The sequence below is a fragment of the Solenopsis invicta genome, chromosome 16, assembly GCF_016802725.1.
Source record: "Solenopsis invicta isolate M01_SB chromosome 16, UNIL_Sinv_3.0, whole genome shotgun sequence".
NCBI classification, from domain to species: Eukaryota; Metazoa; Arthropoda; class Insecta; order Hymenoptera; family Formicidae; genus Solenopsis; species Solenopsis invicta.
Window position 1 is genome coordinate 25,396,378 of NC_052679.1, and position 23,621 is coordinate 25,419,998.

The 23,621-nt window shown below is 40.3% G+C and overlaps 1 protein-coding gene across 5 annotated transcripts in view; it reads left to right on the forward strand.

The window, feature by feature from the left end:
* LOC105193845 (protein artichoke) overlaps positions 1 to 19,267 on the forward strand; it is an 84,933-nt gene extending 65,666 nt beyond the window's left edge. For 4 of the 5 annotated variants that reach the window (XM_026135206.2, XM_039459052.1, XM_026135201.2 and 1 more), the window contains 4 exons: positions 11,137 to 11,449; positions 12,013 to 15,105; positions 16,407 to 16,750; positions 17,150 to 19,267. In XM_026135206.2, the coding sequence (XP_025990991.1) occupies positions 11,191 to 11,449; positions 12,013 to 15,105; positions 16,407 to 16,750; positions 17,150 to 17,698 (4,245 nt within the window). In that variant the 5' untranslated portion in view covers positions 11,137 to 11,190 and the 3' untranslated portion in view covers positions 17,699 to 19,267. The remainder of the gene's footprint in view (positions 1 to 11,136; positions 11,450 to 12,012; positions 15,106 to 16,406; positions 16,751 to 17,149) is intronic. The other variant, XM_026135202.2, reaches the window with a different exon arrangement.
* Positions 19,268 to 23,621: the final 4,354 nt, after the last annotated feature.

The following is a 23,621-nucleotide window of genomic DNA, read 5'->3' on the forward strand; positions in this document are numbered from 1 at the left end:
TTTCAACTTCACAGGGCGAACGAAGGGCTTTGAGAAGTTCGCGCACCGTACCGGCGAACGCGGGTAATCGAACGGTGTGCTCGAGCGGATTTCACTCCGGGATGTCGCAAAAATTTCTCGTCGAGTCCGCCATACCGTTCCGAAATATCCGGGATCGAGAATCGCGCGCCTGACGGTAAGAGAACGCCATAGCAGTTCGCTCCACCAACCAACCGACGCGACGCGAAGCGACGCGACGACCCGCTCTCTTTCCAGTCAGAAAACCGGCGCGGCGGCGAGCAACTACCGTCCGGGAGAAGATATATAACCCGAATCCATTACGGCATCCTTTAAACTTGTGAGAATTTATCACAAACCGATAGTCATTCGACCGTAATCTTGCACGAGTAACCCCGCTTTGCTAGGGCTAGACACCGTACGATCGGCTTTTAGAGGAACACCCACTATTTCCTCCTCTATCGATCCAAGAATCACTCTCACCTTGGTGGCGATTTTCGAGCGCGAAAGTACGTACGGACACGCACGTATCGCGCGATATAGCCACTGATAGATTCGTTCTATAACTGTCCGCAGATGCAAGTTATCGATGTAACGCCGGATGACGGAAAGCTTTCGGAAGCTTTACACGGTAAATCCATATGTCAGCCCATTTTTTATGCTTTCAAAAAACTTCAAGAAACTTACTGTTTCATCATACATTCGTGTAACGTTCATTTCTTTCATTATTTTTATAAGTTATATCAATTTTGTATGTTACAATTTTTGCGATTTTGACAAATCGAGAAAATGAGATTAAAACGTTGCAAAAATATGTGATGCTTAATCTCACTTTTTACTCATTTATTTCAATCACACAATTTTATTTCTCTCGGGATATAAAAAATTGAAAAAAAGTAATAATGGTAAATTAATTTTCATATTTTTCCAAGCAAATGGAGGTAAACTTTGTCCTGCGAATGAATATTTAATAATACTTTTTATATAAATTTTATAATTCCATTAATTCATTAACTATTTAAATTTTTGTTAAAAAAGAATTAATTAATTCTACGTAACATTAATTAGTAATTAATTACCGATATTAGTTAATTAGCTATACTGCATAATATCTAACCATAAGAGAAGCAAAAAAGGGACTAGTGATAATCAATATCACTTGAACTGTGAATGCTGATAATAAATGCGCATAGTTAAATACACGCGGAAGAATAGTTACGGAGACATGATTTTGTATTGGTCAATTATATAATCACTCATCAGAATTTCAATAATAATATTCATTGAAAAATGCATACGGATGAAGATTTTTGTTTTTCACAGCTTTGAACGTTAAATAAGATCTTTTCTATCAAATTGCTCTTTTACGTTTTAAAAATTTGAGAAATTTACGTTTAAAATTGCAAAAATAAGCAAAGTTGCGAATTCTAGTACATATTGGCATGTTATAACTACGAAATATAATGTGTTGAAAAATTTTACTGCAATTAAAATTAAGTATGTTGTCAGAACTTTTATCCCTTAAAAGAAATTTCTTGTATCGATTAGAATTAAAAAGATATTTATGATTAATAGAGAGTCATGTGTCAGCTGTCAAAGTTCAGACCTTCAGTTGTATTTAGCACATAAAAAACCACAGAAAACGATCAACTTTATTTTTATACCAAGAAAAATCGCTTTTTATCGAACAGTCATTATTATAACAATTATTACGACAATTAGATTTTTCGATTTTCTGGAATTAAATTTCTGGAATTGAAATGTATCATAATTAAAGGATAGATAAATTCTGATAATTTTGGAAAATTTTAGAAAACGTTATTAATCTCTCCCAAGCCACGAACGTAATATCGTTACATTTAACACATTTGAAATTCATGGCGGGCAGGTGTAATATTCGTATACCATGTTACACATACATCCGCGAACATAAAACCACGAAGCGCGCACTTATAGTTGAGGACAATAAAAAGAAACGACGTCACCGGGAATCCTAAAAGGAGTCATCGTCTCCGAATCGAGGAGGTTCTTCAACTTTAAATCGGCGCGCAGCAGGAAGCGTGTTTCCCGCTTCCACCTTGACGCGTCTCTTCCCGGACCTTGCCCTAAGTTACCGCACGTACGACGAGAGCAGTAAATTTTCGGGAGCTCTATCCCCATCGAAGCGCCGCGAAACTATTCCACATGAGGATCCCGGTCGCCGGGTCTGGGCGACTGGGTGGATGTACGAAGGGAATGCTCTTCCTCGAAGATCAGCGATTTCCGGAAACGAGGCCGAAAGGAGATTACGTATGTGCCAATACTCGGGGAATCCGGTCTTTCAGAGAGAAGCGGTCCTCGCCATTCTCGCCATCCTCGCCTATCCGTTCCCCATCCTCCTTCCGCGAACGACTGTCCCGAGACATAGCAGTTTCGTTGATCGAGGCGCCCGCTTTTCGCCGGAATATCATACATTTGTTTCCGCGGGAGGACCGAACCCGAACGTCTCTGCCCGGGAGTTTACGGGCGCCCAGCCCAACCCGGCAGCCGTGCTCGTGCTCGTGTGACATAACGAACGTATTTGGTATTCGTCGCGGTGGCAGCATCGATTCGGTGCTGCCGAACGGCAATGCATCCCTTACGTTCGCTCTGTCGTACTACAAAGCGGATATCGAATGGCTTCCCGCCTACGTGAAATCTATGCATTTCCCGTCTCTGTACATTCTACAAACTAGTTCTATTACCGGAATAATCATAACCGGAAGAAATGATGGCGCGAGCCATTGTTCCGTGTCGCGAAGAGATCATTTTAATGGATCATTTTTTTTGCGAAACGGAGAAGCGTGCGAAAAGTAAATATAAATCGCGACGTGCCCGTCCGCGTGATGCAAGAGACTGACAAATATTCCGCATATGAAATATTCATCGGAATCTTCCTGTTGTACTCAACGGTATACCGAAAAAATAATTCATACGCTGGAAACTCCGTGGCTTCTCTTATTGGCGCTTGAAATATTCAAATCACGTTTATACTCGTCTGGGGTTCTCCAAATCGAGGTATTCCAGACGAATGCCACACGCCTCTCGAGCAGAAGAAACATGCGAAACGTATTCTCGTCTTGGTTAATTCGACCGATAGGAATCCTTCCTCCTCTCCCTCTCCCTCTCCATCCCCGCAAGCTAGTTTCCTGCAATTTGACTTCTGTTCTCTGTCTGCATCAGAAAAACAGCTTAACTGTCATTCTCCGCCTTTCACGGAAAATCTTACTGGCACGCACGGTTGGGAACGAACGAAATGCATAAAATGTCGTTTCCCTTCAAAGATAAATAGTTTATAGTTTCGAAAGACGAATAGTCGCTAACGTCACAGTTCGATATCATGTATGAGTAACATGTGGCTATACGTACGAAATTGTATGCGAAGTATCGTAACCCATTTTCGCATAATTTTGGAGCGAACGGATCGGAACTTGTTCGAAACTACGATGTGAATATGTAACGCAAGACGTCGCGTAGATTCACGTTAGCTCGAAAGCTGCGTCTAAAGTTTGTTACTATATTACATGATACTAATCCCTAATATGAGGATTCCCGATAATAATTTATCGAAACATAATTTATTTTACACGTTTGTTAAATGTAATTTACATTTGCGAATCGCGAATGCATGTATCAAATGATTACAATAGTCGTTTGGTACTTGGCGTGATGCGATAATATATTATCGACCATATACGATCATGTATGAACGATAAAACATTTATCATAAATTTCGCTGTACCACGCTATAAAATACAAAACGATATTACGAAACGACGTTCTATTATAGAGCACTTTATGCGCAAGGCACTTGGCGAACACTTTCATTATTTTAAGATAGCAATTATTCATGAAGGAATGAGTACCAGATTCAAAAGCGATCGAATATATCGATTATATAGAAAGCGGGAGCTCTCTCTTCATGGAATCTTCCTCGAGTGCGCGACGATCTTCTTTTCAAGATCACAAACCGCGTAAGCTCAACTGATAATGCAAAGTTAGATAAACTCCCGCCTTTCGAATCACGCAAATCTCGAGGCGATCGCGGACCCGATCTAAAGCGAATTCGCGTTCCCGTTAGCCACCGAAGACGGCAAAATTGGAAGGTGGTAATCCGAACTAGGACACCCCGAATTCACTTAACCCACCCAGTTTCAGAGATTCTTCGCAAGCCACTTCTAGCGGAGATCCTCCAAGTGAAAACGTTCGAAAGAGGATAGGCGCTGCGGAAATTGGTAGCTTCTTCGATGCTAGCAAGCCCAGGCTTTGCTTTTCCCCTCCGCTGAGAAACAAGGTAAACCGGTTAAAAGGCGATGCACAGAGAAGCAATATCCGCAAGCAGTCGGATCTCTGTGCGAGCAAAAGAAATCCCATGCAGGGAGATCAACCATTTTAAGGAAAGTCCATCTGACGAAATAAACGTGAGGTGCGCTTTAACTAAATAGTCCTCGATTTAAAACTCGATTTACTCTGACATATATATTGTTATATTTACCCTTTGGGTGTATGTCCGATTATAAATGCTGATTTATGTTAAAATTACAATGTGCGCTATGAACGACAAGATTTGAATTAATCGTTCTTTTTATACTAGTAATTCCAAGGACAGGAACATCCTTACTTGTTTGACAGTTATTTAAGTTTAAAAAAAGCGTTATATATTTTTTTTTAAAATTTTGTATAAACGTAGAGAAGACGACGTATCGTAAATTAAATTTGATCATTTTGCTCTTTTGTTGGCAGTCAAAATTACTCCAAGATAATATTTCGTGAAGCGATAAACACATAATATACGAGATACGTAAGATGTATACGAAATACGTAGGACATATATGTACTGGAATACGAGCAAGTTTTCCGCTGCAAAACGACTGAAGAGATACTTCATGTAACATCCCTGGGGCAACGCGTTATCATTCACCATATACAAAGAAAATATGCCCGAATGAGAATTCGTATTCACAACCATCGATATAAACCGCGAGTATGCGAACAAAACAAATAATCCTTTTATGAATCTCTCTTAAGAAAATAGGCTATCCGTTTAACAGTGAATTTTGCACATGTCAATGCGCTCCATTTGCCATACCAGCCGTATCTTTTCGATTTTATTCGAATTTTTGGCTTCGATCGCGATATATTTATTTCTTTTTCCCCGTTCTATTTCAGTGATAGACTGACTGGCGTCTTTTTCTTGGTCATTTACGGTCGCAATAAACATCGAATTTTTATTAAATTAAAAATAAATTGTTTCTAATTTCCATTAAGACTACAGCTTTTATACGAGTTCAAAAACCAAATTGCACGCATCATATGCCTATTGATCAAAAACAATTAGACAAATGTGATATTATGAACAAAACGCAATTTACCCAATATGGGATTTAATTAAATAAAACGATATTAAAAGCTTATATCACGGAAAATTAAATCGTAATTGCGTTACAATGAGAACATATTTGCAATTAAGTGCGGTTTAATGACACAATTATATATTCATAGTAAATCTAACTGGCAAAATGATTGCGCTAGTGCCAATCAAACTTAACGAGGGCTGTTATCGCGTCGTCCCAGCAAATGTGGCCGCCTGACCTTAATACCCCGTGCAAAGCGCTATTCGTGCCTACGACAGCTCACGCACTATTACACAGATTTCTATCAATTACGATCGGATAGCTGACTGTCGCCGGTACACAGGCAGTACATAGTCGCGATGTCTTCCGACGAATTTATCCGTTAGGTGATTATTCATCTCCGATATATCGCTCATTAACTTTCTCTTTTCTCACTGTCCCGTGCTTGTGTATTTCCGCGCGTTATATGATCGCTCGTTCGAGTGAAGCTTCACTTTTAATCTACAATTCGCGTCTCGACATCAAGGAAATGTGCGGAGCGTGTATGTCCGAGCGATAAAATGTATCGCTCCAAAGTTTTGCACATGATTTGCAATCAAATCGCTCGAACGACGCGACGCTCCGATAAACGAACTGGATTCACGGTACGTTTAACCGCCGAATGTAATATGCAGCAAACAAGTTTCGCGAATGCACACGAAACATGCGCGTATGGCGCGCGCGAGTCATGCCCGCACGCACAAGGAAGCCGTAGGTAATCTCTCAAGACGTGCGGTCGGAACTTGCAACGGAAGAAGCGTACTGGCATCGAGTTTTACGCCGCCACCTATCTCTACATATCATGCTCTGCCATGGTTTTATGCGGCAACTGTAGCGGCATATTCTTGAAATTATGCGTAGTTTACGACAAGAAGCGCAATACAATAGCCGAGTGTACGACGCAAAAACAGTGCCGAGTACAGTTTCGACTGACACTACCACCCCGTGCGCGGTGAATTAATCACTTCCACCGTCTTAAATAGGAGCGGAGGGGAGAAATCATAAACGTTAGAGTTCTCGCGAAGCAGTTATTTTACTGCGTCGTTTGTTGAACATCAAACTTATTACAATGACAACTATACTCGTACTATTTGAAAGAATTATTTAGAATATCAGTACGGTGATTTGTTTGTAATATTTACTTATAGCTGCATATCATATCAATACATTATTGAGAAATAAATGTATTAAACCGATCAGTAGCTACTAGATGCCAAAGCTCTTCATCGAATAATTAATATGCATGCGCATACATGGTGTTGACACAGCAGTGTGTCAAAAAGAGCGATTACTAATTGAACCATGAGGTTCACAAGTTGTGTTGCATGCCTAAATAATGCAAAAGCAAAACAGCCATGTGTTTTATCGAAGCATAGTTTCAAAATTACAATATATTATTATTTCGAAATCGATGTAACGTAAATCATGAAATTCAATCGAAACTGTCGAGCTCTCGTAACAAATAGCAGCAATGTGGGATGAATTATTAAAACAGTTTATATTAATAAAGGAAGTTTTTACCGTATCGAGATTTATAGAGATTATGAATATTTATTCTATAAATATTCTCTTTGTATAAAAATCCAAACTCTATGCTGCATAATTTTTTCTATATTAAAGTTTAATGAAATTCTCGCAGCATAAATGTTTCATAGGATTCTTGTAAAAATTATCTTAAAAAAACTTAAATCTTACATCTTAATTTATACATCTCGTATCTATATACTATATATATGTATTTATATCACAAATTTTGACGCCATAAATCGATGCAAAAGACATGACGAAGGAGAGTGGCAAATAATTCAACAAAGAATCGAGAAAACAAGAAGAACGTTTTTAGTTTCACATAAACCTTTTAATTCCATTGCTGAAACTTCTTTGGGGCTCGACGAGAGGTTCTGACGGGGAAATGGACGTGCTGAAAGAGACACGTTTCGTTTTTCCCCGGGTGGAAGTGCGCTGACTGTTTTCATCGCGTTAAAACAGCGCCACGAAGCAACGGAGAAACGTTTTCGCGCTTTATTACCGTCGGTGTTGCATGAAGCGCTGAGTACGCTCTCAAGGAGTAACGTACATATATAGCCGTACACTTGGATCGAAACGATGTATGTCTAGTAAAGCGCATTTTCTACTGAATTCTCAACTACCTTCTTCTCTTCGCGAGTTATAATCCTCTGTCGCATCGACTTGAAAAGAGCATGCTTTGAACCATTCACTCGTGCGAGTAGACGAATTCCTCCTTCACGCACTGGTATTCTTTAGTAACTAGTATTCTTCAAACTTGCCGATCGACAAACGGATGGCAAACGTCCGAAGGTTTACTTTCTTTTCTCTCTCCTTCTCTTTCTTTCTCGTATTTATCTTAACAAAATAATCATTAAGAATCATAAAAAGAAATGTATTTGTTTTCATAAATGCTCGTGGACAACTGCCGTCGTTAGCCAATCCATTTGTCGCCGCGTGTGATTTAATTCTATCAATATTATATGCCGATAATCCAAATCGAGTAGTTGTACGCGATCGCGATATCTTAGTTTACTAATGGCGCGTCGTACACCGGATTTCTGGAGCACGGAGCGTTTATGGCGATCGTGCCAGGAATGCAACATATGCCCTGCGAACAACATATTCCCCAGGATCAGTAGGACGAATAGAAACCGGAAAGGTATACCGGAGCCGAGTTTGCCCAACCACTCGATCGAAATACTTAAGGAAGGATAGCTGCAACCGGGATTCCGATATAACGCTGAACCGACGTTTCTCTACGAAGATTAATGTTCAAATTGAAAACGTTTCTTGAATTTCAAGTGAATCCGTCCTTAATCGCTCGCTGCAAAATAATTGGAGTACGTTGACTTTCTCTCTCGCTCGATAGTAAACAGAGTGAGAGGAGATCCGATTCGGTTACCCTCTTCGAAATCGGAGACTCATGTACCCTCCTCTCGCAATCGCGCGTAGATGTCTCGTGCGTATGCGCATTTACGCACGTGTATTGGTGGAATTGTTACTTTGTTCCGTCATTTTAACGGATATCTTATTTGTCGATAAATTTTACATTCGAGACTAAAAATGTTCCGAAAACAAAAGTTGACTAACTTGACTAAATTGTTCAACTCGATTAAATTTCTCCAGTTCAAGTATTTATGTATTTAAATTAAATATACGAATAAACTGAATTTAAAATACTTATGTATTTTATATATCTAAATTAAATATAGAAGTTTAATGAAATTGAAGAATTTAGTAAGCTAACAATTTTTTACTCGGTATATTTTCGATAAATGAAATACTCTTGAAACTTTTAAAAGAATTTTCTAAAATATTTTCCAGTAGATCCGTAGCGCGCGCATGAAACTCTTTCGAGAGTTTGTTAATCATATTTTGTGGAAAAACCTCTCCCGAGTGTTTTCCGGCGAGTCCGTCGACACCACCAACGATCCTTACTGGATTCGAGTTTTAAAGCCTTTTGGCACGCGTGAAACGTCTCTTGTGGTGTGTTTTACCGCCCGATCGTAAAGGTGGTGTTGGTCGACGCGCTCCGCGGAAGCGCAAATGTGAATGTGAACGAGAATGGTGCATCCCTATTGAGGCTTTTCGTGCCGCGATCTCGCCATCCAGGTCAGAAGGAAAGAGACATTCGTGAATTCAGTTGGGCGTGAATGGCGCGATATCGCGGCTTGGCGCTCGCAGAAAATCGATTCGGTCTAGACACCGTCTTTGTGATACAGATTTCTGAATCGGCCATTGCCGTCGCTCGATTACGCGTAAAGAGCTTTATGGCCGTTCATCCTTTCTGCATAACATATCTCCTTTGAAATCTACAATGTTAGAAGGAAAGCTTATTTATCATAATACTCCTACAATCAGTGCAGCAGTGCAGTTTTGATGTATTATCAATTATGATGCATGAGAAGCCGCGATATCTTTTAGAGGCATATTTATCAACGTCACCAACGTTCAAAAAACATCGTGCAACATGTTTTCCGTTGAATACTACACAGAAAGCTCAACTTTACAGATGACATATTTGCGAACAGTCCCCGTCGTGTATTTTCTCAATATGCTCAAACCGAACGTCATCCACACGGAAATTCATTAGCATCGTCGACAACCGTCGACGTCGCCATGTCTATTTGAATAGCATTCCCTCGATAGATACTATCAAATTAAGAACGTTGTCTTTGTGTGTGCAGCTTCGTGTCATGTTATATTCAGTAACAGCAGTTCTGTGTTCCAAACTTTTTCTACTACGTAAAACTTTGGAAATAGTCGAAAAGTTGCTAACGTTATCCACAATAGTTTTTTACACGAAGTAAGATCTAGATAAAATATGAAATATCTCATAAATTATTGATTTTTCAATACACTTATCTCAATACTTCCATACACGTAATAACAAAAGGAATCGATTTATGCAAAGAAAAGCTTTTATGCACATATGGTTTTATTAACAGGAAAAAAATTATTACGCATTGTATCTGTAAAAAAGTAACATTATACAACGTAAAATATAATTGTGTCTGCTAGCTTGTTTTTACTCCTCATCATCTCAATCATACGCAAAAGAAGAACATTTTTGTTTCAAAAATATCTTTATTTTCAAAAACAATCATATTATGCTGTTTAAATAACTATGTATGGTATTGAAACAAAAATGTAATCTTTTGTTAAAATTACAAATTTTCATCAAATTTCTTAAATAAAATAAAATTGTATATAAGCATAATTATTTTTTACTTATATATGAAACAATGATTGTTAAATAGAATATATTAGTTGTAATTTGATACTAATGTTTTTCTGTGAAAGAAAAATACTCCTTTTATATACATAGTAAATCACCATAGCACGTTGAAAAAAAAATATATATATAGTATATATATATAAAATATCAGCACGTAGGAGCCGGATGGCTTAATGGTAAAAGCAATCGTCTGGGAAAAGAAAGATTCCGGTTTCCATTCCCGATTTAATCACCCGTAACGGGATACTACATTAGTGTGTAATGATATATAAAATAAATGGCAGATAATGGAAAAGGGGAATCGTCAAAGACGAAATTTTCAAATTATTAACAAAACGTGTTTCATAAGAATGAGTATTGTGATTACGACTATAAAACAAACTTTCTTATTACAGCAATTGCTTTTTTCTTTATTCTTGAAAAAAAGCGATTTTTTCGAGAAATTGTAAAAATAACATAATTTTTTCTTATACAAGTCAAATAATTTTTATGTTCTCGTGTATTCGTATGCATCTCCGTCTTAGCGAGACGTGCACTCTTTGTTATTCAAGGAAGCTATTCGCACTATTCTGAGAGCTTGGCCGTACTTTTTCGTAAACATGCTCCAGCACGCGCTGCATAGTGCCTGGCAGGCGAACTTTAACTTTATCCGTAGATTTATTCAGACAAGAATCTCTCATGGCAAAGGCAGCTGTAAATATTTGTCAAGAAAATTTTTAAAAAGATAATAAGGTTTTCAATTATTTCTTACGAACATATGCAAATAGAATACAACTGCAGCTTTGTAAAAGTATAATTAATTAAATTAATTTAATATATTTAATTTTCAGTGGGAGTTGGCTTTGCAACATTTATAAAAAAGTTAACAAGCTGCTGCAACTTTTTTCATGCTACAAATTCAAATAATATATAACTCGTTATTCGATGTAATGTTACTGAGTTGCCGAAATGGAATTGATTTTAGTAACTTTCATGTTTCAGAAAGCTTCTTGCGGTCTGTCAGGCGAAAAACGGGATTACGGATGTGACGATACGATGACGCGAGATCCGCAACGACGGGTAGATCACCCGTACGCTATAGACCGGCGGCGGATACCGAGGATGGTCCTTCAGATTCTGTTGATTCAGAATTTTATTACATTTAAAGCTGTCGCTCAGATAGCTGAATGTCCGCCGCCGGAAATAATAACGGGCTGTCCCTGCTATAACTTCGAGGACGGTCTCTTTCTAGAATGCGCTGGCGCTACGGAAGAGACTCTAAAAACCACTCTAGAAGGCGTGCTAAGTATTAGCGGTAAGTTAAATGTTTAAAAGAAACGAAATATGGCCAGCTACGTTTTTATAATAAATTTTATAACTCTTCCATAATATTGTGAAGAAAGAATGTCGGAAGTGATTATTGAAATTATATTGTATATAATACTTTTATATCTTGAACAAGTAATCTTTTTAAAAGAATTTCTGGATTATGAATTGTTATACTAAAAATTTTGAATTAAATGTGTGATGACCATAATAACTGCAGTGATAATTTTTTTTTTATAACACAGTTAAATGTATTTAGCGGCATCTCTAAAAGCATCGAAGAAATTGGCTCTATCGATCGAGTGCCCTATTAAACGTACTTTCTTGTCACACACCTCATTTAATAGCAAACTAATAATACGTATACTCTTTCTTACGTGTCCATGTAACTTCAACGCAAGGTTGAAATTGACGCGGTTGAAGAAAACCATTTTCTTCAATGCGCCTCATAAAACTAATGAAACGTGCAATCAGGCAATGCTGCCAAATTCAAAGTTTACGTTATCGCGATTCAATGAAATTAATGGCCGTGCCCTTTACGATCGTTTTCAGGCGCGGGCACGATGGTACAGTCGTTGAGCGTTTACGAGCTCGACAAAAGCATCGAAGAACTGAGGGAGGGTGCCTTCCCTCCCGGAACTCAAATCAGACATCTTCAAATATCACATTCATCTTTACGGGAAGTGAACGAGGGTGCATTCACGAATTTGAAAGATAGCCTGGAATCTTTGGCACTGGTCTCCGGTCGTTTGCCCCACGTGCCTCAAAAATCATTGGCCGATCTACGGAAGCTGGCTGCGTTGGACCTCGAGACGAATCTAATACAGGACCTCTCGTCTTACTGTTTTTACGGCTTGAAGCTAATGAAGCTTACACTGAAGGGGAATCAAATATCGAAAATTTCGGAATACGCGTTCGCGGGCCTCGAGGACAGTCTCAGTGATCTTGATCTAGCTGAAAACAAGTTGAAACTGTTTCCCATGGCTCCCCTGAGGAGACTCGAGAGTTTGGCTTCGCTCAGGCTGGCGTGGAACGAAATATCGGAGCTGCCCGACGACGGTTACAGTCTCCTCAGCTCTCTGCTGATCCTCGATCTGAGCAGCAACAATTTCGAGAAACTAGCCGAGGACTGCTTCAGACCCTGTCCCATCCTTCACACTCTGTCTCTCTACTACAACTCCATCGAGAGCATTCATAAGGACGCGTTCGCGTCGCTGAAGGATCTCGAGTCGATCGATCTGAGCCACAACAAAATAGTCTTCCTCGACGTGGCGACGTTCAAGGGAAACGAACGATTGCGCACGATCGAGCTCAGTCATAACCACATTCACTACATCGGTGGCGTGTTCGCGCGACTGCCCGAACTGAGGGAGCTTTATCTCGCGGAAAACAATATCCTAGAGATCCCGGGAGACGCGTTCGCCGGCAGCGTCAGCCTCGCGGTGGTGTATCTTCAGCAGAACGCCATCCGTAGAATCGACGCCAAGGGTCTTACGAGTCTCGCGCAGCTAGCGCAATTGCATCTGAGTAACAACTACATCGAGAAGGTGCCGCGGGAATTCCTGGAGCACTGCGAGAACCTCTCTTCGCTCTCTCTGGACGGTAACAAGATCCGCGAACTGCAGCCAGGCACATTCCTTAAGCTGCATCAATTGCGCGAGATGCGGCTGCAGGATAATCATATAACGGAGGTGAAGCGCGGCGTTTTCACACCGTTACCGGCGCTCCTCGAGCTACATCTACAAAACAACGCCATCACCTCCATGGAGACGGGCGCGCTGAGAACGCTGAATAGTCTCCAGCACGTTAATCTGCAGGGCAATCAGTTGGCCATGCTCGGCGACGTCTTTCAGCTGTCCGCCTCAGAATCATCTTCCGGCGGAAGCTCTTTGGTGTCTATTCAGCTGGACAGTAACGGCTTGGCCGTTCTACACAACGATTCTCTGCGCGGCCAAGCGTCCGTCAGAATCATGTGGCTGGGTCACAACAAGCTGACACACCTACAAGCTCCTCTCTTCAGGGATCTCCTTTTGGTGGAGCGCCTTTATCTGACGAACAATTCCATATCCAAGATCGAGGACGCCGCTTTTCAGCCGATGCAGGCTTTAAAATTTCTCGAGCTCAGCATGAATAAGCTGAGTCACGTAACAACGAGGACGTTCTCGGAGCTGCACGAGCTCGAGGAACTGTATCTGCAGGATAACGGCTTGAGAAGACTGGATCCCTACGCGTTGACGGCACTTAAGAAACTGCGAGTGTTGGATCTCGCCAATAATTATCTTACCGTTCTGCAAGACGCGATGTTTCAAGAGGATTTGCCAATTAAAACGTTAAATCTAAAGAACTGTTCGATAACCACGATAGAAAACGGTGCCTTTCGAGGGCTCAACAACTTGTTCGATCTCAACCTGGACGAGAATCTCCTTACGGCGATGGCGCTGCTGCGCCTGCACGTTCCCGGTCTTCGTACCCTCGCGGCATCCGGCAACAATTTCAGTCAGATCACGGAGCACTGTTTCAACGGACTGCCGTCTTTGCAGGAACTGTTCATGGACGGCTCGCAAATAAGTCAATTGCCGGAGACCATCTTCGTGCTGAATCGGAATCTGGCGCGCCTACACTTGAATCATAATTATCTGCGTGCTCTGCCGCCGGGCATTTTCGATAGGTTACTATCGTTGCGGGAGATACATTTGAATCACAATCGATTCCAAGATATCCCATATTCGGCGCTCGCGAGCGCCCTTAATCTCGAGATTCTCACGTTGTCTACCAACGAGATTCTTAACGTCGACGTAGCCAGCTTCGCTAGCTTGAAGCATCTGCGAGAGTTGGATCTGAGCCACAATAAGATCGAAACAATGTCCGGATTCGCGATGGCCAATCTATCGCGTTTGACATCCGTGGATCTCAGTCACAATAATTTGAACGCTCTACCAGCCAACTTCTTCGCGCATTCGTCCTTGTTACGTAGAGTAGACCTGTCGGAGAATAAATTCCGACAGATACCCGCGGTGGCTCTCTCGGGTCAGAATCTTCCCGGTCTGGCCTGGCTGAATCTCACGCGAAATCCTCTAAACAGAATCCACGATCTGCCGTCGGAGGCGATGTATCCTGTTCTCCAGGAGGTACATATATCTGGCACCAACCTCAGTATAGTGACTTCGCAAGAATTCGAAGCCTTCCCAGCGCTGCTGCATCTTTATCTCGGTCAGAATTGTATCCTGCGCGTGTCACCGGGCGCATTTCGCAGTCTTCCGAATCTGCTCACTCTTCATCTCGGCATGAACAGCTTAGAGATCCTACCGAAGGAGAGGCTTCAGGGCATGGAGCATCTACGGATACTCAATTTAACGCACAACCGTTTGAAGGAACTGGAAGAGTTCCCGGAGGATCTCAAATCCCTACAAATACTGGACCTGTCTTACAATCAGATCGGCATTGTCGGCAAAGTGACGTTCAAAAATTTAATTAGTCTGGTGGAGCTACACCTTTATGGTAATTGGATAAACGCCATTTCCAGCGAGGCGTTTAGACCCCTGAAGAAGTTACGTCTACTTGACTTAAGTAGGAATTATCTGGAGAACTTGCCGCTGAACGCTTTCCGGCCACTCGAGACACAAATAAGGAGCCTGCGGGCTGAAGGTGAGCTACTTAAACACGTCTAGTATTTGTAATTAATTTCCGCGCTCGTACGCGCGCGCGCGTTTGCTCGTTGAAAGAATGAGTTCGAGAAAGCCGAGAGCGACGACACGGCTACGAGCGAAAGAAAACGATATACGTGAGTTATCTCTCGTGCATACGACGCAGAGGCTATTGATCCGAATGAAGTTACTGCTATTTGAAAATCAATCGTATCGCCAGTCACGTATTGCCATATTTCGAATCAATATTCAGCACTGAAACAATCAAACAAGTTCTTATAACTCGTTTCAATGGAATCTACGAATCTTTGAATTTATCACAGATTTCTCAAAATTCTCTGAAACTTATTTGGAATATATTATACAAAATTACATGCATGCAATCCATTTTTTTTTATTTACAAAATATACAGAAAGACTTTAGACGGAGCATTACCATTAGCAGTAAAATACCATTCCATTAATCCGTTTACTCATGAATCGCGTAGATTTGTTTTATGCTAATTGAAAAGTATTGAACCGGAATTATAAAATTTAATTATTGTTAATGCATGAGGTTTGTAATTAATTTTAGTCAATTACGACGCGCGAGAGAATAAATGAGATTTATATTTATTATAATATATATACTTATTTACATTTATTATATATGAATTTTTAATTGCGTATTTGAATTTTAGTTAAGAAAAACGAATAGAGACTCGTCGCAACGTATAAAAAATATTTAAAAATTTAGTTTATAAATATATATTGCAAGTATGTATGTTTTTGCGCTAACTAATAAATTAATCTGTTATCGAATCTAATTCGAACATATATTATTCAAGCATTACTAAATGTAAGAGAAACTATTACATTTTTGTTATTTTAATTATATTATTTATTAACACTATTGGTCATATTATTTATTAACATTATTGACAAAACTGTATTTGCTCGTCTTTTATTATTCAAACGTTATTGATCAGAATTCACTCGTGTTTGCATACAATTTAAATCATCATACAAAGAGTTATTAGAGCTTGAAATTGATAAAGTTTTTATTAAAAAATTTCATGTTTGTGATTGTACTTATTCTTTACTTTGTCGTGGTTTTATTAATTTTCTGATCTTTTACATTTCAAATAAACTTTGGTTATTGTTCAATTGGCTTGTGTGAAAAATAATTTCACAGGCATCAGTTTCTGTATAAAACAAACCGTTTATCGATGTTTTTCGAGATATTAAATTTGCTTTTTAAATCAATCTTGATAAATAGAACGTCGCGGACAATAGCAAATTTTGTTTTGTTCTCATTGGCAGAAAACCCGTTGCACTGTGGCTGCGAATCGCAAGAATTGTGGGAATGGTTGAGAGACCATCAGAAATTGGTGAGTGGGGTCGGCGGTGGTCGTAGCCGCGGAAGAAATGGTGTCGGAGTCGGTGACGTCGAGGGCGGTTTGTTAAGATGCGAGCAGCCACCCGAACTCCGGGGTCTCGTCTTCCTCGATCTTGACCCCCACGCCTTCTGTTCCGCTCCACTGGTCCTGAAACTCGCAATTCAGGACATTCAGCCCTTCTCCGTTCTGGTATCGTGGCAAAGTAGGAATCATTCCGGCCTCCACGGATACCAAGTGGCGTATCACGCCTTGGACAACGTCGACGAAGTAAGAGTTTTTATTATTGTGAGAGGAAAATCGTAACCTCACGCTACGTTGAATAAAGTAAACAGAAAGGAAATGTCAAATTAGAAAAAACAGCTATACGCTGTCTGGCAATTTATACAAGTAGAACGTTTCTTTATTCAACCATGTCGTTTTAGATGAAACTGCTTTTATTATTTTTTAATATTATTTAATACTATTCTTGGTTGTTTGTAAAATTGATAATTTTTATTTCCTTACGGGAACGTAGCACAGTGTCGAAAATAATGTGCTAAAAATTCATCCACGTGGCTCATGCTACAGACTAAAATATGCTGCATTATTTCTCCGAAAGATCATTTCTTATTTAATCGGCGCAAAGGCGTGGAGCTCGCGCATGCTGATGGCGAAATATTTCCGCCGGCGTTTCAGGTTCGAGGTAAGCTGCTAGATCCAAAGGCACGTTCGGTGAGATTGACGAAGTTGGCATCTGACACGCGCTACCTGATCTGCGTACTTGGCTTGGGCAGTTGGGGCACACCGATCCCAGAGGACATCGGCTCCTGGCAATGGAACGCCTCGCACGATGACGTGATCGAAGGATCCTCGTTGCCCGTGATGGTGAACTCGCCTACGAGCCGGTGCACCGAGGTCAGAACTTTAGACGCACCCGACTCGATAGTGGGCGACGGCACGGTGAGCGACAGGGGCAGTTTAGCGAATATCCTCACAAGACGGCTGGGCCTGATTGTGGGTAGCTGCATGGGCTTCGTCGTCTTTATCGTGCTAATCTCCGTTCTGGGTTACGTGAAAATGAAGAAACAGCGGGCGACGATCAAGCGGGATCAGCCGTTGTCGAATCCACCGGAGTACATGTCCTACAGGCACTTTTCGTTGCAGAGCGGTGACAGAGCGGAAAACGCCTGTCCGAGTTTCATCAGTAACATCGGGCCGCCGCCTCTCAGCTCGTAGCAGAAGGCGAAGGAGTCTCGTAAAGAGACCGCTCAACATGACATCGAGATGAAGACCGTGTCGACTTGCACCAGCATCTACAGCTAATAATCGCGCGGCACGGTGAGAGATGACGACGACGCGTCAACGACGCTTTCGATATGTCGTCGGATAAAGTGAAGACGAGAAGAACGAGACGGCCCCGCGGGTGTGTCGTATCGAATCTTCGAACTTTTAATCTGCATTTCAAATAATCGAATAAAAAAAACCGTCGATTGTATCGATCGCAACGTGGAACGATAACATTCGTGACGAACGTGATTTTTATTCCGGCCGTTGCGAGTCGACATAATTTCGTTTATGCAATCCACAGGAAGAGACAAAGGTTCGACTTACGTAGCAAATAATCAAAACAGCAAGGCGCGCGCAATTGATAAAATTTTTTAATTCACAACGACATTGCGACGTAGAAGAGTTTTTCTACTATACATCGTCAGACGTGACCGCGGCGTCAATGTTTTCGCGACTAAGCTCGCGTACGGAAGAAGGAATTCGACGTAGCCAAGTGCCAAAAAATACATGTCCCTACGTACAACGCAAGTCTCTCACGCACATACGAGTTGCACGACTTCCACTGGAAGAAAAGAACGTTCACGAGTGACTTGATCTCATCATCACGCATCAGCAAGGAAACGTCAATGTAAACGTGCGATTTCGGCACGTCGCGACATTGGAAAATCATGCCAAAAGACCGGGAAACGTTCCCGCGTGAAATTCAAGGACTGCCTGCGAGAAAATCAAACATACGCGATAAAATTAGCATTTTGACAGATTTTACCGAAGCACGGTTTCTCTTCTTTTTTTTTACAATGTACACCACGGGAAAAAACCGCCGGCGTTATTGGTGAGTACTCCCGCCGTTCTACGAAAACAAGCAACCGAGCAACGATCAAGTATCGATCTTCCCTCACTCTTCGAAACTTGGAATCTCTCGTACGAAGACTGATTTTTTACGCTATTTAAAAATTTCCTTCATAATTCCGAGACTCCTCCCCGTATCGTACACTTGGCGCGACACATTTTTGTAAATACGTAACGTGAAACATCGCGGCATAAAACGATGTCCATCGAAGATGTGTGTATCCGTGAAATTTGTCTTTATTAAAGTGCTGCGCAAGCAATATTAAACTTATTCGTATCAATAGTTTCTAACAATCAGCACTAACGTAATTAAGAAGAGACGCGAGCCACGACGAAAGACAACCTCTTTAAGACATTGCAATAGAAAAGATTTTACGAACGGACGTGATCCAGCCTCTTCGATTTTAATATCACGTCACGAGGCGGGCATATCTCGTGACACAACGATTCGAACTCATGAATTGCGAAAGACTAAGTGTGATTCCTGCCAAGAAGAAGAAGAAATAATCGATTCCAAGTTGCCAAATGTTAACTGTGTATCGAATATCGTGAAAAAAAAAACAAATCGGTTTATTGTATATAGATAGAGAATATATATACACATAGCATTCTTTATTATAGTCTAGGCTTTCGGTTAATAAAAGTACCCCACAAAGCTGTAAAAATTAATTGTTTCAATTGTTATTCGTTTAATTTGCTTAATCCTTATTACCCTTTCGATTCCCATACTAATTTCTCAAACAAGTCCACAAATAGGACGAACAGTTGATCCCAAAAAAATGTCCGTGTAATAGCATACACGATAAAAATTAAGTATATCACAATTAACAATAATTCATTTTTTTTTATTACAGGATCAATTTATGCAAGATGCAAATTCTGATAAAAAGCCTAACAGTCGTAACAACGAAAAAATAAGACTAATTGACTTTACAGATTTTATATAATTATTTATAAAATTGCAAGATTCATTTGCAATCAATTTTATTATAGTACAATTATTTATTTGTTTTGTATCACGATTGTGCGTGAAACATCTCATTTATGATTCAGTATTCATTCTGGCCAAATGGAATTTCCTAGCGTATCTCCGGCAATCCGTTAAGTCATCTCACACAACTAATTAATTAATTATAATGGCAGCTTAGACCGGACAGCTTAGAACGCGTCCGTGGCTCGCATAGATTTCGTAATTAACTCGGGTATATCCCTGAGCGTCAATCAGTTCCGATCTGATACGTCGAAGGAGAAGATGTAGCTGCAAGGAGAGATACACCTTCTAATAATACATGCCTCGATGCAAGTCCGTTTTATGACTACGTATCTACATAGTGTTGCAGATGGTATTGCGCAGTCCCACGTGGCAGGTAAGTGCATATAAGAAACTCGAAGCTTGCCCCGAGATTTTTTATTATTTGTATAGATATGTAGATACATAGGAAAAAAAACATTTTTATCTTAGGAATGTATTTTCAAAATATCTAAATATATTGAGATAAAATTATAGCGTTAAACAGACATGATTTTTACATAAAGAAATTTTGTGTAATTTTATCAAGAAAGATATATTGTCATTATTTAACACTAGAACCGCGGCCGCGGTCAAAATGACCGTTTCAGTAGTAGTTACATAAACAAATAAAAATAACTTATTATTTTTAAATGTCCGCTTAATACCTGGGTACGTATCTGATAATTATTGTTAAAATTATAATAATTTAAACGCTAATTTTTAATGAGCGGTTAAGTTGATCTCTGCCGCGATTTCAGATAGAGATTTTACCGCGGTTTTAGTGTTAATAATAATTTTCATAAGTTAAAAAGAAAAAATATCAAATGGGAAATATTTTTAAAACCAACAATTAGAATATTTTAATATTATTATTGTCAAAATAATCCTATTGTGCTCTTTAGATGATTATTAAAATATTAAAATTAAAATATAAAATATTTTACTAAAAATTTCAAAATTATCAAATTCTTTAAAAAAGATTTTATATTCTTGCTTTGTATATGAAACAATAATTATTAAATTGAATATATTAATTTTAATTTAATACTATTTTTTCTCTCTTTAAACATTTTACAGAATATTTATTATACAGAATATTATATATTGTACATGTGTACAAGAAATGTAAATTTTAGTTAAAACATTTAAAAAGCGTGATTCTTGTATTTTAAATGTTCGATAATTTTGAATATAGAATTACAAAGAGTATATAAAAAATAGTATTAAAAACTGCGAATATCTCGAGAGATTAATTAAGTATATAACCGTATCGAAACTGCCTTAACGTCGACATCCCTTGAGAGGGAATTAAAGTAGCAGTATGAAATAAGATCACTACTGAGTAAATTTAATGAGAGAATATACAACAAGAAGAAACGCGACAAGAAAGGTCAGTGTGATACGTCGGGAGATGCAGAGCAACGCAATTATGAGCGCTAATTAATTCCACGGGTTTCATCTAACCGTCGCGTATCGTTAATTTACCCGGTACAGCGACCGTAAATGTATGTCGCGATCGTCCGGGGGGTATTTCCGCTTATTTTATAATCATATTCCGCGATCTCGTCAACGAAGCCCAGTACATTTTTGTGCCAGTATAAAGTTTACTCCCGCGCTGTTCTACAAAAGTAATATTCAAACTAGAGCCTTCACAGTAACGAAACTTTCTTTCTTTCCCTCTTTCTCTCTTCGACAAAAAATTTATATATAAGATAATAGCTGGCATAATTAACAAAGACATGCATGATGAAATTCCTTTTATTTTTTAAGGCCAGAAGAAGACAACGCGGACGTACAGAACGTAATTAAAGGAAGCTACGTAAAAACATACGCGTTAATATTAAAAGAAGCAGACAGATCACTTTTATAATTGTTTATTATGCTACTCATATTTAACCGATACATTAATCATCCCTTCGCGTTATTATTCATTCATTATATGCTTCTCGCTGATTATACTCACAGCTTATCAATCTTTTACAAAACGTTCTGCTGTAAACGTGATTTTACAATGAATCGAACAAATAAATTCACGTCTACCAACGTAATAGTTGCTTTCTTGTTACTTTATAAGGAAACTAGGAGATAAATAGCGTACGTTGCGACGTAATTTATAATTTCAAAAATGGAGCACGGAAGAGGAATGCCGGTGAAGGTATAATAAAGCGACAGCGCGATTTGTTAAAAGGAACAACCGATATTATTGCAGGTTTATTATATTATTCCAGGTTTAGTGTGTTATTCCAAGCACCGACAGCTATATTTTCCGAGCGCTAAAAAAAGCGACAGTTAAATGAGCCATTATAAAACATCTACCGTATGTAATAAGCCATGTTTCACCGAAACCGCTTCTCTTCCTTTTCGACCCTGCAGGGAAGTTCGCTCGCGAGTACTTCATTTGCAACGCGTAATATCTTTCAGTCTTGCCTCACTCGGCACTCGCTAGGTGAAAACCGCGTAGTCGTGGATATATTTCGCTCTTTAGCTGCATAATTTAATTATTCAGAACGGTGTCTCTCGAGCATATCACGTAAGAGTACAAGTATTATAGAAGAAAAGCCCCGTAAAACTTGGGAAATCTTTCGGAAAGCTATTTCGAGAAAGCTTACGTGTCGAAACAGATGGACCGTGCTGAATAATGGTGAAGCAAACATACCAGCGTCAGCGGCGCAAAAATATCTGACGCGTTAATGAACCAAGACGTCAGTTTGCAAGAGAAGGCGGCGGTTGGTGTTTTTGCTTCCGAAGCATACTCCCGCATGACAAACAGCCGCGGTCGAGGCTAGAGGCTTCTTCTACTCGAACCGAATGGCAACTCCGAACGGAGCGCATATTGTTAATCTTTCGCTGTGCACACACGGGACCAACGGCGTTGCAGTTTCCAAGTGCAACTATTAATAAGGCGCGCTACGCCGCGCACCGTTAGACCGTAAACTATACCGCTGGTAGCTGGGATAGCACGGATCCGGTACGAGCATCATGACGCGGGGCCAGCATAACTGTGCGCCGTACACCGGGAAAACTTGGTGTGCGGGAGCAATTGTATTAGAGCTTGGGCGTCTATACGCATTCGCTGTGCCAGCGCGCTCGCGAGTCCGCCTCGCCGCGCCGCGCCGCGCCGCGCTGCGCCGCGCTGCGCCGCGCTGCGCCGCGTTACACGTTCTATTGTATACATACACGCGGATAATACGCTTGAGCAAGGCAGCTCCCTTGTAACGGAAAGACGCAATTGCGGGCCGAGAAATTATGCATGCGATGAAAATCCCATGTTTTCGCCCCCACGCGCAACCAGCGTACGACGGGTGCGACGCGGCGGCGCGGCTGCGCTTCTCTCGATCGTGTTACGCTATCCTACTTTTCGCTTGGCACAATACACCCTGGCAGATGCACTCCACGATGACTCCTATCGCGATTGACGGCTGAATGGGAGCGGACACATGATAGCGCATTACACGAAAGGCGCTTGAGCGTCGCGTTTCATCTGAAACGCCGATGTGTTCCTTCGTATAATCCCGCGAGAGCCGAATTATAAACGCTGAGATAATATCGCGTTCTGTCGGATTTCAAATTTTATATATATAGCCCCAATTATAGATAACATTGTGAAATAGCACGTTACACTTTACATTGTTATTTTTTTCTGTAACAATAACGTCATTACACATTACAGAACTGAAATGACCATTACTTTTTTAACATTTCCAACCGAAATTCTAAATACATGTATCTATAGTTATTTTCTTTCGGGGAGAAAAAAAATGATAGATCGCGCGAGATAGCGTTTATAATGGTACAATAGTCGATACTATATAGCTTCGTATAAAACTGCCATTTCGAGCCGTGACGTAAAACATTTATCAAGTAACCAATTCGCTACGACGTGTAAGTGCACGCCGCGCGCCGCCGCGCCGTTCCGCGCCGTTCCGCGCTGCGCGATATCTAGAGGAGAGAAATAACTATCTATGGGCGCGCGCAGTCTGCTCGCGACAGCCTACAGCACGAGAGACTATA